General features: G+C 40.4%; 1 protein-coding gene and 1 long non-coding RNA gene across 2 annotated transcripts; one reads left to right on the top strand and one right to left on the bottom strand.

Moving 5' to 3' along the window:
• Positions 1–2,008: 2,008 nt before the first annotated feature.
• LOC128807673 (uncharacterized) lies at positions 2,009–2,542 on the bottom strand. Its single transcript, XR_008437238.1, has 2 exons — positions 2,383–2,542; positions 2,009–2,259 (listed from the first exon to the last, which is right to left on the bottom strand). It is a non-coding gene; the product is annotated as an uncharacterized LOC128807673 (long non-coding RNA).
• A 93-nt stretch (positions 2,543–2,635) lies between these two features.
• Positions 2,636–14,756, top strand: SMIM13 (small integral membrane protein 13). The gene is made up of 2 exons (XM_053978184.1): positions 2,636–2,921; positions 11,356–14,756. Exons 1-2 carry the CDS (start codon positions 2,846–2,848, stop codon positions 11,547–11,549), a joined length of 270 nt encoding a protein of 89 aa, XP_053834159.1. The 5' UTR covers positions 2,636–2,845; the 3' UTR covers positions 11,550–14,756.
• The last annotated feature ends 1,099 nt before the right edge of the window (positions 14,757–15,855 follow it).

Genomic DNA, 15,855 nt, shown 5'->3' with positions numbered 1-15,855 from the left:
TCATTCATATGGAATGCATATAAATCTTAACTGACACAAAGTGGCTCAAAAGAAAATGTTCAATGTATTGGGAAAAATAGAATAACAAAGATTGTGTTGACCAAATGGTTAGAGGAGGAAGAGTTTCTTCTTGTATCTCATGGTTTGGTTATAGTGTAACACCCCTAGTTACCCCTCACCTATATATCTATCTCCTATTTAAGTGCCCTGGCCATTATGCCAGAAAGTTCTCTTTATGTCTGTCCTGAGGACAATGTCAGTAGTTCACCCATACTGGCATTCAGCAGTCTCAGGCAAGAGTAGAGGGAAAGTCTAATGGAGCAAGGAAGACTTATCCTCAGTGGAGGAGGACCAGGTTAGGGGACACTTAAACAAAATGGAAATAATCTTAAATTCCCAGGGTCTGAGAGGTTGTGTCCGGAGAGTTGGCTGATGTCATGTGAGGCCATTCTCAATTAGCTTTGAAATATGCTGTTGACTGGGAGACATTCCATGAAACTGGATGAGACCAAGCATCTCTTCTATCTTCAAGGGGAGCAAGAAGGAAGGTCTGGAGAACAACAGGCCAGTTAGCTTCATCTCAGTCCCTGGAAAGGTCATAGAGAAAATCCTTCTGGAATTTATGTGGTATCCAAAACCATGAAGATCAAGGTAATTGTGACGAGTCAAAGTAGATTTATGGACAGGAAATAATGCCTAAGTCACCTGATGGCCCTCTACAACAAGGTGACAAGCCTGGTGAATGAACTAGAGAAAGTGATACCTAAATAAGTAAAATTAAGGTTTTCCAAACTGAACATACATTGGTTAGGCGTTCAACATGTGCAGAACATATGAGAACTCTAACTGCTACTTGTTTTCATTTTTTACTTTCTATTCTATTAGAACCACAGAATATGCTGAGTTAGAAGAGACCCATCAGGATCATCAAGTCCAAGTCCTGGCCCTGAACAGGGCACAGCACACCCGAAGAATTACTGTGTGCTTGAAATTCCATATTGCCTTGAGCAGTACTATATATGTTTGAATGTATGATCCATATATATATATATATATCCATGTATAGCTAAGGCCTATATACATGGATCACATATATTTATTGTTCCAAAATTACTTGATTCCAAGATAAATTTTTCTTCAATTCTGAATGCTATGTGGTTCTGCAATGCTTGAGGATGTGATGTGAATTAATCTATTACTATAGAACTACTATAGTACTATTACTATACTATTGAAGCTATTATACCAATTTGGAACAGTAGGATGACATATCTGGGATATTTTAATAGCCCTTAAATTTGACAGCTATTTTACAAAAAAGAGAAGGTAGTAGCTGCATATCCAGAGAACTTACTCTAACTGCAGATGATAAGCAAAAAATTAGAGAAACAGAACAGTGCAGCTAGAAGGAAGCTTATTTTTCAAAAATAATATGGTAGCAACTGTTACTACTTTGCTTTGTAATACAAAAGAAACCTTGCTTAAGTAAGGTTACATGTAACAAGTGCTGCGGCAGAATTGTAAACACATTTAAAGATCAGGAGTCACATCGAAGTTAAAACTTGGAAAATAACAGAAAACATGTTTCAAATAAAATGATACTTGCAAAAGACATGCTAAGTGGTTTTAAACTCCAGGCAGAGTATTAGACACGGCTTGGAATGTTGGTAAAAGAAGGCTAGGGTCAGAAAGAAAGAACTCCAGGTTGATTTGGTGAAGTCACAGCAGATTTAAGGATGTGGATGGGGGACCACACGTGCAGGTAATTTTGGTTTACAGGTATGTTGAAAGGAGGAGGCATGTGGCATGCTCAGAGTCCAGGAAAAGAAAGAATTGTTAGCTTCGCTTAAACAGGGAGATTTTTAAATACTACATAAAAGAAAAAAAGAACTGGACTAGCTTTATCTGATGTGTCACTACAATGGTGGCACACCCATGGGAAACTAAGCTTCTGTAGTACTGAATTTACACACGTTTCCAGTAGTTTTAGAAACATTAACCAGCACGCTACAAAGGAAAAATTTAACTTTATTCCAGTGCTAACAGCAACGTCCGTATCACAATTAAGATTATCTCACAGTTCTGAGAGATATTATTTCCTCAGATTTCTTTTAAGTGGGAAGGGCCAGCTTTGATGTGCCAGCACCACGCCAACAGAGGGCAAGAGCCAAGGTCAGGTGGAGTTCAAACCATGTCGGCTGTAGAATCGCTTCCTTGACTAAGGCCTGAATATTCCTGTTGTCCCTTTATACGATCCCACTGGGTGGACGCGAAGCCAGGAATGGCAAGAGGGAGAAAGAGGATTAAGAAATCAGTTTGCCCCATCCCTAAATCTAAGTCATAGAGCGATGGAATCAGAGAATGGATTGGGTTGTGAGGGACCTTAAAGACCATCCAGTTCCAACCCCGCTGCTCTGGGCAGGGGCACTTTCCACCAGATCAGGCCGCTCAGAGCCCCGCCAGCCCGGCCTTGAATCACCTCCCTGTGGGTCCTACGGCCCCTCTGCCCCGCTCAAGGCTCCAGCCACCGCCCCTGGGCTTTACCCCACCAGCCGCTACCCCCGCCCTCACTCAACCCTCACCCCCTGCCATCGCCACCCTGCCGCAGGGCACACCGGGACTTGTAGTCCTCGCTGGCGGGGATTGCCCTTCCACTCTAACCGCTGCGGCGGAAGAAGAACTACAACTCCCAGCAAGTCCCGCGCACCTCCCTGCGCCAGCGCGTTGCTCCGGGAGCCCCGCCCCGCCTGGCCGCCGGCTCCTCGGCGGCGGGAGGAGGAGCAGGAGCGGGGCCGCCGCGGCCGCCGGCCCGGCCCGGGTCCTGTCGGCTCCCCCCGGCCGCGCCATGTGGCAGAGCATCGGGCTGACCCTGCTGGTGATCGTGGCCACACTGGCCTGCGTGCTGCTCTTCATGCTGTGCGGTGAGTGCCGGGGCGCGGCGGGGCGGCTGCTGGCCCGGCTGCGGCGGGCGGTGCTGGTGCCCCCCGCCCGCCCTCGCACCGCCGCGCCGGGCTCGCAATCTGTGGTGGTTCCTCTTGGCTCGGATTGACTGGGGGAAGGAAAAGGGCACCGTGCCCCGGCCTGTGGGGGAGCGTGTGTGGTGTGCAGCGCCCTCTTCTCTTTGTTCCCGAGTCGTTTCCAGCCTTGATATGCTCCTGGGGCCTTACTTCGGTGTTTAATTCGATGTTTCCTCTGGAAATGAGGGCTTTTTTTAGTGATGGGACTCCTGAGCAGTCACCCTGTGCGGCTTCTACCTGCATGGGTCTGCAATGCCCGTGGGTGCAGGAGGTAAACTTGGGACTGGCATCCCTCAGTTTCTGACATCTCTTTGCTAGAATTGACTGAAGACAGATCTTAGGAGTTTTTTTCTTATGTGGCTCGAGAGAGGGAGGCTCAGGGGGGACCTCGTCTCCCTCTACAACCACCTGACGTGAGGCTGTATTGGGTCCATCTGCTGTGCATGCAGTGAGAGGCCCGGGGGAAATGGCCTTAAACTGAGACAGGGAAGATTCAGATTAGGTATTAGAAAATATTTTTTCACTGCTAGGGTGGTCGGGGATTGGGACAGGTTGCCCAGGGAGGTGCTGGAGTCACCATCCCTGGAGGTGATGTTCAAGAGGTGTCTGGATGTGGCGCTGGGAGATGGTTTAGCAATTTAGGGGTTGCAGTGGCAATGCTGGGTGAATGGTTGGACTGGATGATCTTAAAGGTTTCTTCCAATCTCGATGATTCATCCAAGGCTTGCTTTTTTTTTTTTTTTTTTTTTTTTTTTTTCCTCAATACGCAGAGAGGAGGGTTATTTCAATGGAAGGGATGACTTGCAGGTCTTTTGGGAGTTCTTGGAAGGAATCAGCAGTGCAGTGTGTGAATGTTGTGGCCAATATGCAGAACTTGCAGCTCTCAAAACAAATAAAAGCCATGCCAGCAAATTCAAACTATGCCATAATATGTGATGAGAGGCTTGTGAGACTTACAGCCACCATAAACCTACCTGGCACCTTGGTGACAGGTGTGTTTACAAGCGCTTTCTGAAAAACTGAGGGAGCAAAGTGAAGACTGATGTTTAATAGTTTAAAAACTGCTAATTGTTGTCAAAATGACAAAGCATTGTGGAAAGATTTAGCATTATCAAAGGAGTGGATAGTGAAATGGGAAGTAAAGTCCAGTATTAACATGTATGAAGTAAGGCATGTAGAAAGTGTGAAATGTATCCAGTTGTAATTTGTATGGAGAAATATAATGGAATCAAACTGAGCTGCTAGTATTCCAAAGCAAGGATTAGCTGAAGTAATTGCAAGCGTTTCTCCAAAATATCTTTGTAATGCTTTGTAGCTAGCAAACAGGCAATCAAACTTTAGAAGGCTGAAATAGAAGAGAAAATGTCATTATACTGCTATAGGAATCATCCATGTGCATGTGCCTCACACAGTGTATTTTCTTGTTAAAGTGTATTACTTCATTTAAAAAATGAAATCCTAGTTTCTTTTTAAAAAGATAGGGTTTCCTTAGCAATTCTTTGTTGAGAGCAGTGAAATTATTTCTGCATGAAGAAACTCTTAAACAGGTTAGATCTGTCAAGCCTGGAAAATAGATGACTGGAGACTGAGCAGCAAGTCAAAAGTAAAGTGGGAAGTGTTGTGAAATGTCATCATTGCAGAGGAGTTGGAGTAAGTGAAGTTAAATGGTCAAGCAACAGGCTGAAAACAAAAAAAATGTCTTTTACACAATGGGGAAATAATTTGCAAGCTCATTAACAAGGAATATTTTGGATGCAAAACTTCTGTCATTCAACATTCCTGGAAGAAGGGTCAACATCTTGGTCATTATCTTGGGTGAGGAAATCTGTGAAATACTGATAACTGGAACTGCAAGGCTATACTTTGCTTGGTCTCCTGCTCTTTTCCTGCATGTCCTGTACTGTCTGTTGTTACAGACTAAACAGTGACCTAAGTAGATATTTATTTAAGTTTCTCTACTTTCATTAGCTGTTGACTGGCCACTTTTCAACTTTTAGAAGATGCAGCATGGTAATTGCTAGGGCTTTTATATCTAAGTATGACTACAAGATCTTTGTTTACTGTCTTACTTAAAGTGTAATACAGTTTTGCAACCTGCTATTCAAACTCAGAAACAAGCATCATTTTCCTCAGGCCCTTCTGCCTTTGTTGGTATATGACAAATGGAATTGGAATGCTAAGCATTAACTTTGGCTAATAACATAATCATTTGCCTAGTGCTTTCTTGGTTAAAGAAAGCAGAAGTAATGAATAACTTTATTTTTAAGTGGCTTGTAAATACTTAGCTTGTTTGGAGTTACATATTGGACATTCATCTTGAATTCCATGAATACTTTGCTTTGAATCCTTCATTGTATTTTACTTTGATCAGTGTCAGACTTTATAAAATGATTGGTAAAAGTCACCTAGATTTCAGATGTACTGAACAGAGGAGGCTGACATATTAATTGGGGTTTTTGGAGAGGGATTTGAACTATTACCATGTTAGAAGTGACTTAGTGGGATTTGATAGTGATTTCTAGTATTTGTCATTATTTTTCCATCACTCAGCATTTATTAATTAATTAATATTGGTTATACCACTTATGCTTCTCTTGCCATGGAAAATAATCAAGAAAAAAAAAAGTACTTTGCACTTAATTGTTTATCTGTGCTAGTGACAGGCAGTTTCCCTGTGAAGGCTGGAAAAAGTAGCGACCTGTAGGTGAGAAGGTGGAGAAGAAACTGCCTAAGTGCTGTGTGTGACAGCATATGAGCAAAAGCCAGCCAGTGAGACATACAGATTAATGGACAAATCTGACATAGGAAGGGCTAGATATAATCTGGAGTAAACCTGATCTGATGATGAGAATATTTTCCAGCCATCTGACAAGAGGTATTGAAACAGCCTTGAGAGGAAGGGTTAAGAGTGTAAAGAGCTGGGACTTGGATTTTGTGTGGCTCATAAAAGGACTCATGGTGTGATTGCCTGTAGAGTAATAAACTTAAATATCCAGGATCACGTGGATTTCTGCTGATCATCCACATATAATGTGATAAGTGCTATCAAAATTTAAATAATGAGTAAAATGTTCACTTTACCTTTTTTTTTTTCAATGTGAAAAGACAAAATTCAGAGCACCAATTATCAGAAGTTGCTTTGACTGGTTCTTCAGCAATGTGAATTAGGCATTTATGTCTATAAATGTAGTTTGAATAAATGGCCTGATTTCCTTTTCTTTAAAACATGTCTGAATGCTGGCAACTGCTACTTTCAGTGTTAATCTGAATTAGTTAAGCATGGGAGGCTTGCAGCTAGCATTTGTAAACTGATCACATCTGACACAGAAACCACTGAGGTATTGTAAACACAGCAAATTTTCAGTTGCTCCTTTAAAAGTGGGACTAGGGTAACTTGCTCCCACTTTTTTCATTCTCACCTTTTCTGATTTTCTTTTTCTGGTGGTCTTACTGCTGCTTTTGTGTATTTCATGTACCTCTGAGATTGGAGGAACTTGTGCATGGTCAAGGACATAGGATAAAATAAAATACCAGCCAAGGTGAACTCTAGTACTGCTTACCTCTGTGTGTTTGTTATATTTTCCCAGTGTAGTAATGCATGAAGCCAAGTGAAATTGCCAAATTGCCTTCACTGGAACAGATGGAAGCATTCACCTCATTTGTCAAAAGAGGCTAATGAAATGCAGCTTGAGACATACAACCTTAAAATAAAAATCATGTAACTCTAAGTGCTGAAATGAATGTGTGGTTCACTTCAGAAATATGAATTCAGTTGCAGATGGGAAAACATTTCAGCTCTAAATTCTGCCTGAATCGCTTTTCTTTAATGCTTTGCTTAAACAGTTTTGTAACTATCTTCAGTGAGTGATTCTTTGGAAATACCTTAACACATGAGGCAAGTCATGCTTGATTAGACTACTCGTAAAGAGAAAATATCCTTTAATTTGAAGTTGAGTTTTCAAACTGTTGTAAATGGGAGATAAGAAGAGAGCAAGTTTCCTTTTGCTCAATCAGCAAGCAGCAAATGGTAGTGTTGCATTAAATGGGAATAGGTTTATGGAGCTGTGCAGAGCCAAGCACCATGTCACCTGCTGTCCCCTGTTATCCCAGTGTCAGAGTAGTGCTTCCTTCAGGCTGATCCTCTCCATAGCAAAGCTATCCACTAGGGCAGTATGCTAGTGCTGCACCGTTTCAGAGCTGTGGATGAAGTGACTTGTGCATGGTTGCAGGAGTTATCTAACAGAGCTCAGGAAAGAACCCTGTTCTCCCAAATCTTAGGTTAGCATCTCAAGCTCGGTGCTCCTTTTTTTTTTTTTTTTTTTTTTTTTTCCAGCTGTAGCTGTTTAGGATTTTCTGCAATGGACACTTCAGCAACATTCACCATGGTGATACCCCAGTTTTAAATTAGTACCCATGATAGGATCCTATTTTCCAATCAGTAGGGACACAGAAGTAAAATAATCTTGCAAGACTGCACAGGAATTCCACAGCAGGCTCGGAACTGGAAGCTCAGTCTTCTCTGTGTTGTTATTGCAGTTACTGCATCACCATCCTGCCTTCCTTGGTTTCATTTGTATTTCACATAAGAAAAATCAAGTTGCTTTTACCCAGAACTCCACATTAACCCTGGGGTTTTTCTTTTGTTTGCTTTTCCTGATTCAAATGTAGGAGGAAATTGTGCTTCAATAAAGAAAACTCAGCTGTTGCATACAAGCCAGTGAAAGGTGAATGAAATAGATGGGCCTGAGACTTGTTATCCCTCACTTTTGAGTGGGAGTAACTTTGTAGTTGGATCACTGTTTCTTTCCCCTTTACAAAGAACCAGGAGCTGATGTGGGAGTTAACAGAAAAAGTAGTTTTAATGAAGTCTAGTAAAACCATAAAATCTGATTAACATCTGAATTGCATGGATGTTACATACATCCTCTATGAGTTAGTCAAAGGCTTTGACTCACAGCCCCATCTTCACAAACACATTGCATTGTGATTTGTTAGAGAGGGGTTGACCTACTGATGGCACAGTACCAGATATGTCTTTGCATGACTTCTGGCTGTGGCATTTTTAAGTGAGATGCTGGCACCCAGCTTTTAATGAATACTAAACTCTGCAAGGCTGGGAGCTGCTGTTTTTCCTAGCTGCAAAATACTAGTAGATTAGATTTTCAAAACTGGATTCAGGTATGTGCTACATCAAGAGCTGGATCCCTTGCTTTGCACTGCGCTGATGTATGTTTGATCTGGCTTACTGATTTGAGAGGCAGCTTCTTTCACCAGTTAGTGTAGAAATATTATGTATCATAGTCTGCATGTCGTCACTGCTGGTTTGCTGAGGGAAGGTTGTGGGTGTGCTGTTTGGCTTCCACAGGCTCAGTCAAGCTAAGGATTATTTTGAAAGGTAAATCAAATAGCTAAAGAAAATAAAGCAAGCACTGAAAGACTGATTCTAATCAAACATTTTGTGTGTGGTGAAGCTAAACCAGTAGGACTTCTTTGAGAGCAGCTTACCTGAACAGAGTGGAAGTGTTAGAGATACAAACCAATGGTGTCACTTACATGTCCAGGAAGAGCTCTACAGCAAAAAGCCTACAAAGCTAAACTAAGCCATATACAGTCAAGAATGCCTAGAGATGCCCATTTTCCTTTTTTTGTGTGTGTATTATAAATTAGTTTACAGTTATTTTCTTTTTTAAAACACAGTTATGTAACTTACAGTTCTTCAGTATGGCACAGTGATGGGTGTTACCATTTTGCAATGTTCTTAAGAGAATGAGAAAATAGAAAATGCATTGTCTTCTGATTCAGAGACAATGTGTATCTGCCTCCAGGCTTTGTGTCTGTGTGTGTGGTTTTGTTTAATGATGTATTTAACTGATACTGTTGCTGGAGAGATTTTTTTTATTACCCAGAATAACTTGTTCTTTAGTAGTCTGGTTATTTCCAAGAAAATTCTTATTTATTTAGTGACATGGAGGCTCAGCTGAAGAGGCGGTCTTAACTTGATTTGGACAAGTGTGTTTCTTTTGGGGATTTTTTTTTTAAATTTTCAATCCAAGCTGGAATGGTAACTAGAGCAAGTGAAAGAAAGAAATCTTTCTACTTTGATTACTTTATACCTAAAAGTCTCTGGTACAGGCTAGGAGATCTCGTGAGGTTTTTCATTCTGGTTTTCATTCTGGTTGCCCTCCCACTAATACCTTTGGCTTAGCCTGTTGCAAATTTCTTTTCAACCCACTGCATTGTGGTTTGTTTCACCTGCCTGTTACCCCGGTCTGTTTGTTTGGCTGCTAGAACCAGTCCCCTTGGCTGATTATTTACACTGTCTTGTTTGTAGTCTGGAGCTAGAGAGCTCCAAAATCTGTTTATGGTACTTGGGGTTTTGGATACTTAGACCATTCTGCTCTGCTCTCTAACTCAAACCAAACACTGAAAAGAAATTAGTGCCATTTTTCTTTAGAGTGCAAATGAACTTCGTATGTTCTGCAGTATTTCCCCAACATGTAGTAATTCTGGGTGTTAAGTAGCCTGTTTGCAGTGATAGAGGAAGCATGTAGTTCACTTTATTTAGCTCAAGTTAAAATACCTCCTTTAATGGAGTATCTGTTTACACCAAATACACTCAAATTATGCTTCCGTAAAGTGCTATAAACCCCTTCTGGGAATGCCTTGAATATTTTTACCTCATCCTCCTCCCTCTCCCCTTTCAGTGGAAGCAACATTCAAAGAGCTGCTACCTCAATTTTTATTTCTAGTTCTGAAAGAAAAGAGAAGCCAAACCCAGCCATCTACCATCAATTTTTTTTCCTAGGTGCAAGGGAATGTAATGCATTTGCAGGACAGCAGATTCGATTTAATCACAAGTCATTTAAGGGGTTATGTATTCATGCAAAAGGAAGTATTTGTGTAGGCTCTAGGAATTAATTTTGATCATAAAAGGTTGTCATATAGAAGCTTTTCTTCAATTTCCTCAGGAGCAGACAAGTTACTGAAATTTAAAAACTGCAGGATGTGAAAAGTATTCGAGGAAGGAGGAGAAGGGTGGGATCTTGTTTTTGTCATAAGGAATGGATTGCCCATATTGACGCTGATTACAGAAGAGGAAGAAATAAAGAGATGCTGTGGTTATATAAGTGTTATTTATTTATTCGTTAGTTGTTAGTCTTTCTCCCCCCTTTCTAATATGTCCTGTTATCCATTCCCAGAAGTCTGCTTCTGCTGGAAGCTGTGTAATTGGGAGGACAGTTTTCCCTAGCTCTGTAAAATAGGGCTCTTAATATCTGAATAGGTCAGCAGTATAGGCTTAAATAGCTAGAAAGACCTTCTGAACATAGAATGGGGCTATTAAATATAGTCTCTGTGCAGGCCAGATGGGCATTGGGGTTGCAAATAATGTTTGTATAGCATTTGTTTTCAAAGAGCTGTTGAAATTTTGCTCCACTTAACTGTATTTCACAGAGAAGTTGTATTCTTGTTCGGTAGGTTCTTTTAAAATGAAGATTCTGGCTTAGGTTTAGATATATTCATGTCTGCTTTTTCAAGTTTTTTTTTGGCTACCTGTTACAGAAACACTTAGACAAGACAGAGGAGGAGGACCAAGTGGATCTTAAGTATTTTTTAAGATAGATTCTAGAAATGTGGCCATCTCAGCTCTTTACTTGAATAATATTGGGACCTGGAGTATTTTAGCAGTGGCGCAGAACATAAATTTACCACAGAATGTTAGTTTTACTGTAGTGGGATTTGGGCATGGTGAGGGATCTCATTGAATTTGGGGGGTGTGGTCTTTTCATGAACACAAGGAAGACCTTGTCCATTTCAGAATAGGATTTATTATGAGATATGATATTAATTTGAGGATCTGAGCAAGTGTGCTTAATAATGCTTATGTAATGCAACTTTTAAAATGTAATTTCCAGAATGGAGTGTTTTCTGGGTGAGGGGAGAAATTCTAGTGCTTTCACAGTGCCTGCGTAATGAATCCTGAGTGCTTGTTTGAGATACAACCACAGGACTTCTTTTTTCCTGACAATTAAGACCTTTATCTGTGTGATGGTGATGGTGATCACCCACCTACTTGCTGTGGCAGTTCAGTTTGGACTGTGTGGGGTTTTTCCTAGAGCTTAAATGTTGCTTCTGGATGAGGACCAACTTTACAAAGTTGAATTGTTTTTTATAGGACTGTAAAAAGGAGTGGGTGTGCTATGGAGGGCTGTTTGGGTTGGCAAATGGAGGATGGGAGCTGATCAGATTTTTTTTTCCCTCTTGTGATACACTTTGCCAGCGAACTGACTATCAATTTGTATGAAGTAACTAAGCAGTATCTTTTTTCTTTCTCCTACAGGATGGTATGTGGTCTGGCAATTGTTCTTGTCTAAATTCAAATTCCTGAGAGAATTGATAGGTGATACGGGGTCCCAGCAGGGAGACAACGAGCCTTCAGAAACTGAAACTGAACAGGAAACTCCGCCCTCGCCTCAGAGAGGGAGACAGAAATCGGCTCGGCAGCGAAGGGCACCTACAGAAGACACGACTTAAAGTACTCCATTGAACTTCTGTGTAAACTGTGAATGGTTAACACCTCTGCACTGTGTCCTTCAGTGGTGTGATCTTACTGAGAAACTGACCTAAGAGGTACCATTGATCCCTGTGGACCTTTACTTCTGAGCTACCAATGGATGATGCTACTACGGCAGAGGTTCAGGGAGGGCTTCAGCAGCAAGTCACAGAATACTGGAAGAAGGGAGGGGTGGAGAGAAATCTCCATCACAAAAATGCTGAGCTCCCGCATCTCCCATCTCAGCACGCAGATGAAGAACAGGTCCTGGACCATAGGCTTAGCCTTTGCATTAGTCTGAACGTAGTAAATATTTCAGACTTGAAATAGTTTATAAATTATTTTTTCTTTACAACACTGTAACTACATATAATGAAATTGAGTTTTATTTCCTTAGCTGTATATGAATATATATATATTTTTTCAACCTTGAGAAAGCACATGAACTAAAAAAATCAGTTGAAAGAATATCCTGCTTTAGAACATATTCTAAAGTGAGATTTTAGTTAAGTTCTTGTATATATACAAAGTATAAATGAAATATGAAAAATCCTATTAGGTGCACATGATTTGGAGGTTTTTATTATCTCCTCTTTTTTAAAAAAGAAGGAGATGCAAAGAAAGCAATTGGATGGCAAGACCTGTTTTCTTGGTTTTGGTATATAAGAAGGATTATAGTTTAAACAGTCCTGCTAGGCTTCTGCATGTTTTTCTTGAACCTTTTACTTCAAGTCCAACCTGTGCTGGAGATGGGAAGGTGCCTGGGTTATGCACTACTCACTGTTTAGTATTCTGAAGTGTCATCTTTGGTATTTGGATAATGAGCCTTTCTCTTAGCTCTCCTAGTACACATCTACGTTAGGTATTTGGTATCTAACATAGCTTTTTTTCCTAGAAGCAGTTAAGGCTCTCTTAGCAGTTTGTCAAACATCGCTGGGACATTCTGACAGTGTTCCAGGAGGGAATTCGATACCTCATGCTGGAGGACTTACAGATTTTTACCAGTAATCAGCAGTTGCTCCTGTTTTCTCTGATGATGAGTTCTACAGCTATTTTGACATTGCACTTCAGAATGAAGAGCTCCACTTCGGTTTATCTAGAAACCCTGAAGATTGACGCAAGAGATTTTGGAAAGACGAGGAGCATGCATGTGCCACCTGTGATGTATGTATGAGAGAGAGCTACGAACAGGTCTCATCTTGAACAGCTTCAGTTTTCTCTCAAAGTTTGGATATGTGGTAGTATTTGGATCGTTGTTCCGTGGATAAAAACTTAATCAGGACTTTAAAATTGGTCTTGTATTTTTAGCTGTTAAGAAGTTTAAACCTGTGGCTTCCAAATTGTGGTTTGGTTCAGTTATATGGCAGAAAGCAGCAGCATTTAGGTTTTTCATCAAGTAGGCCTACATCTGGGAAAAGAGCACTCTGTTAGTGCCTTTATGTTTTAATTTGTCAGTTTGGAATAGTGATCAAAATCCAGTGAGGACATTCACTTCTTAAAATCATTTGGATGTTTCAGTATTAAAATACATAAGATCAGCCCTGACTTTCCTTTAGAGTCTAAAAGACTGTTTCATTTGCTAGCATGTATATATTAAGCGTAAGGTTACGTTTTGAAGCATGATTAGGCAGTGCTATGCACATATCCTGTAAACACATGTTGAAATACTGATTGCCTCCTCCTCTGTCTTGTGTGCTGGCAAGGGAATGTCTAATGATGGTTGGTTGTTTTTTCTTCTTTTTTTTTCTTTTAATTAGTAAACTTCCCATTTATTCCAACTGAGCAGAAGCAATCAAATTCTATTCCCTGCTGCTTTCAGTTTGCCTCACGTAACTTGATGTCACAATTTTCTTGTGTGCTTATGTCTTGTCACATGGTGAGACTTCCAGTCTAGCAGTGCTAATCAAGTACTGGGACATTTTTCTTAAGAACTTAGCATCTTTGTCTTAAGCTTTGCTAATATAGGCTTACAAATAAAGATACTTGCTCTTTACTGACATAAGATATTGACACTCCACTGCACTTCACTTTAACTAGCCTTTAGTGCATAGAAGACAGCAAAAGGCTGATGCCTATAGTGTCCCTGGCTAAGAAACAGTAACTTAGTCCCTGCTTCTAGGAGCTGTGAAGAAACGTGAAGTTATGGCAATATACGTGGTTCAGGGTAGCTCTGAAGGTGCAACAATCAAGACCCTGGAGCAAGATAATGAAGGAGAAATCCATGTGGGTTTGAATGTAGACACCGATCAAATATGCAATAAGATGGACATGGAACCTCTGGGTAGCTCATCTGCTCTAGCCAAACAATTTCCTTCTCCCTTCCATGCTGTCTGTAGGTGTACATTTCACTCCCCAAGTTATTTTCAGTCTCTTTCTTTTCTTAAACAGCTGATGGTATTTTTTAAATGTTGTTGTGACATAGCTGCCAATAACGCTTTCTCCCTAGTGTATAGCTTTAATGATCTTACTAGTGGCAGGCCAAAGGTATATAATGTGGTTTGGAAGAATTTTGAAATGCTAATGTCTTCTGTCAATGCTTAATTTTTCTTGAAGGAAACTCTAGTGAAATCTTTGTACGGGGCACTTCATACAAACGTGTAAGAGCGAGGCTGTGTGTGTGGGACATGTGCTTGTGATAAGACCTGGGTTGTGATTGCTGGCAGTCCAATATACTCATGTCGTCAGGTGTTCTTACCAATGTTCTTCTGAAATGTTAGTGGTGGGAAAGCACTTAACTTTGAATTCACCCATCCAAGTCTGAAACCTTATGAAGGCAACAGGTTGGTCTTGTTTTGTTTAATGGGATCTATTTTTAAAACTATTGCCTTATTGTTGCAGCCGTTATCTTGAATGTATTTTGGGTTCTTATTTTAAATACAGTCATATCATCTTTGTTGCAGGGGCTGTGTGACTTCGAATAAGCAGTAATTTCCTATGTTGTATTTGACAGTGTTGCAATTTGTGATCACATTGCTGCTTAATATCAGGTTTTACGCTGAACTAGACCTGTGTATGTCCTTCTGTTTCATTTAGAAATGACCAGCATAAAGAATGTGTTCAGTGTGGTCATTTGTTTCTTCAGTGTTACAAAACTGAACCTAAAGCTTCTGTGGTTATCTGTTTTCATCATTACTGTTCTTTTAACTGACTGCACAGATGAAAAATAAAGTAACCAGACTTGATATGAATATTTGACCTGAGTGATTTTCTGATTACCTTTTTGAGTGGGATTTCATCTGTAGAATTAGACTGCTTGTTTGAGTGTGAAACACTACAAAAGAGGATTGGTGAAAAGTCACATTCTAGCTGGTACAATACCTGATGATGACTTCGTTATAAAGGGCAGGTGTGTATATATCTTTCAGAGTAGTTGTTAGTGAAGGTGTTTTTTCTGCCTTACACCTTGGAAGCTGTAATTTCATTTTAGCAACTAAAACCCCCCAAAAATCAAGCCACCTCCCTGCTCTGCTTTTTTTGATCTAAGGTTGGTTGTAGACTCTAGTTTTTCTAAAATAAGTGTCTTGGTGAAGTAAGAAGTTCTTATTTTGGAAATTAAGATGTACAGGAGAAGGAAGGGAGAACATGCTTAATCCCTTACTGCTTCTGTTAAGTAAAATGCATACATTGTATCCTGGGTTATTTTATTTAATAATCAGATATTAAAAGAAGATTTTGAAGAAAAATCTGAAATATCTTGAGAGAGCAAACTGTTCTGCTGTTGTACTACTCTTCTCACTTTTAAAAACAGGCTACTAATGGAGTGCAGCAAAATGTGTTGGTGTTATGTGACTTGAGCACCTGGGTCTTTTCACCTCAGAAAGTTGGATTTGTATGTGGTGGTGTGAGTTGGGGGCTAATATAAATGAGAACAATCAGTGATGGGCAACTGGTGTCAAGTGCATGTGAAACTCGTGCTACTTTGGTGCTGATCCCAAAGAACCCCTTTGTGGTCCGTTCCAGTGGCATGAATAAAGGTGCCATTGTACAGGTTTGCCCCAAGTTCCACCAAAAGCTGTTTTAACTGGTACTATGGGTGCTCGTGTGCTATCAGGGGTCTCCTGTGGCCTTGGGTCTATGTAATTAAAGTACACAATCTTTATAAAATACAAGCAGTGTTACATCTTGCTTGGGTTTTACTTACATGAACATTTTTTATCCATGATCAGACTGGAAGTTGGCTGTGTGAATATCCTGGGTTTTATGTTAAATATTTAAGACATGAATATTGCTGTGTTCTTCATGTCGACCAGAAGCACTTACGTTTTGATCATCTGTGGATGTTTATGA

This window comes from Vidua macroura, chromosome 1 (assembly GCF_024509145.1).
Source record: "Vidua macroura isolate BioBank_ID:100142 chromosome 1, ASM2450914v1, whole genome shotgun sequence".
Lineage (NCBI taxonomy): Eukaryota > Metazoa > Chordata > Aves > Passeriformes > Viduidae > Vidua > Vidua macroura.
This window is presented reverse-complemented; position numbering and strand designations above follow the sequence as displayed.

Coding starts and splice junctions, on each gene's coding strand:
- SMIM13 (XM_053978184.1), top strand. CDS start 2,846: ATGTGGCAGAGCATCGGGCTGACCCTGCTGGTGATCGTGGCCACACTG. Junction 2,922..11,355: donor GCTGCTCTTCATGCTGTGCG/GTGAGTGCCGGG, acceptor TTTCTCCTACAG/GATGGTATGTGGTCTGGCAA.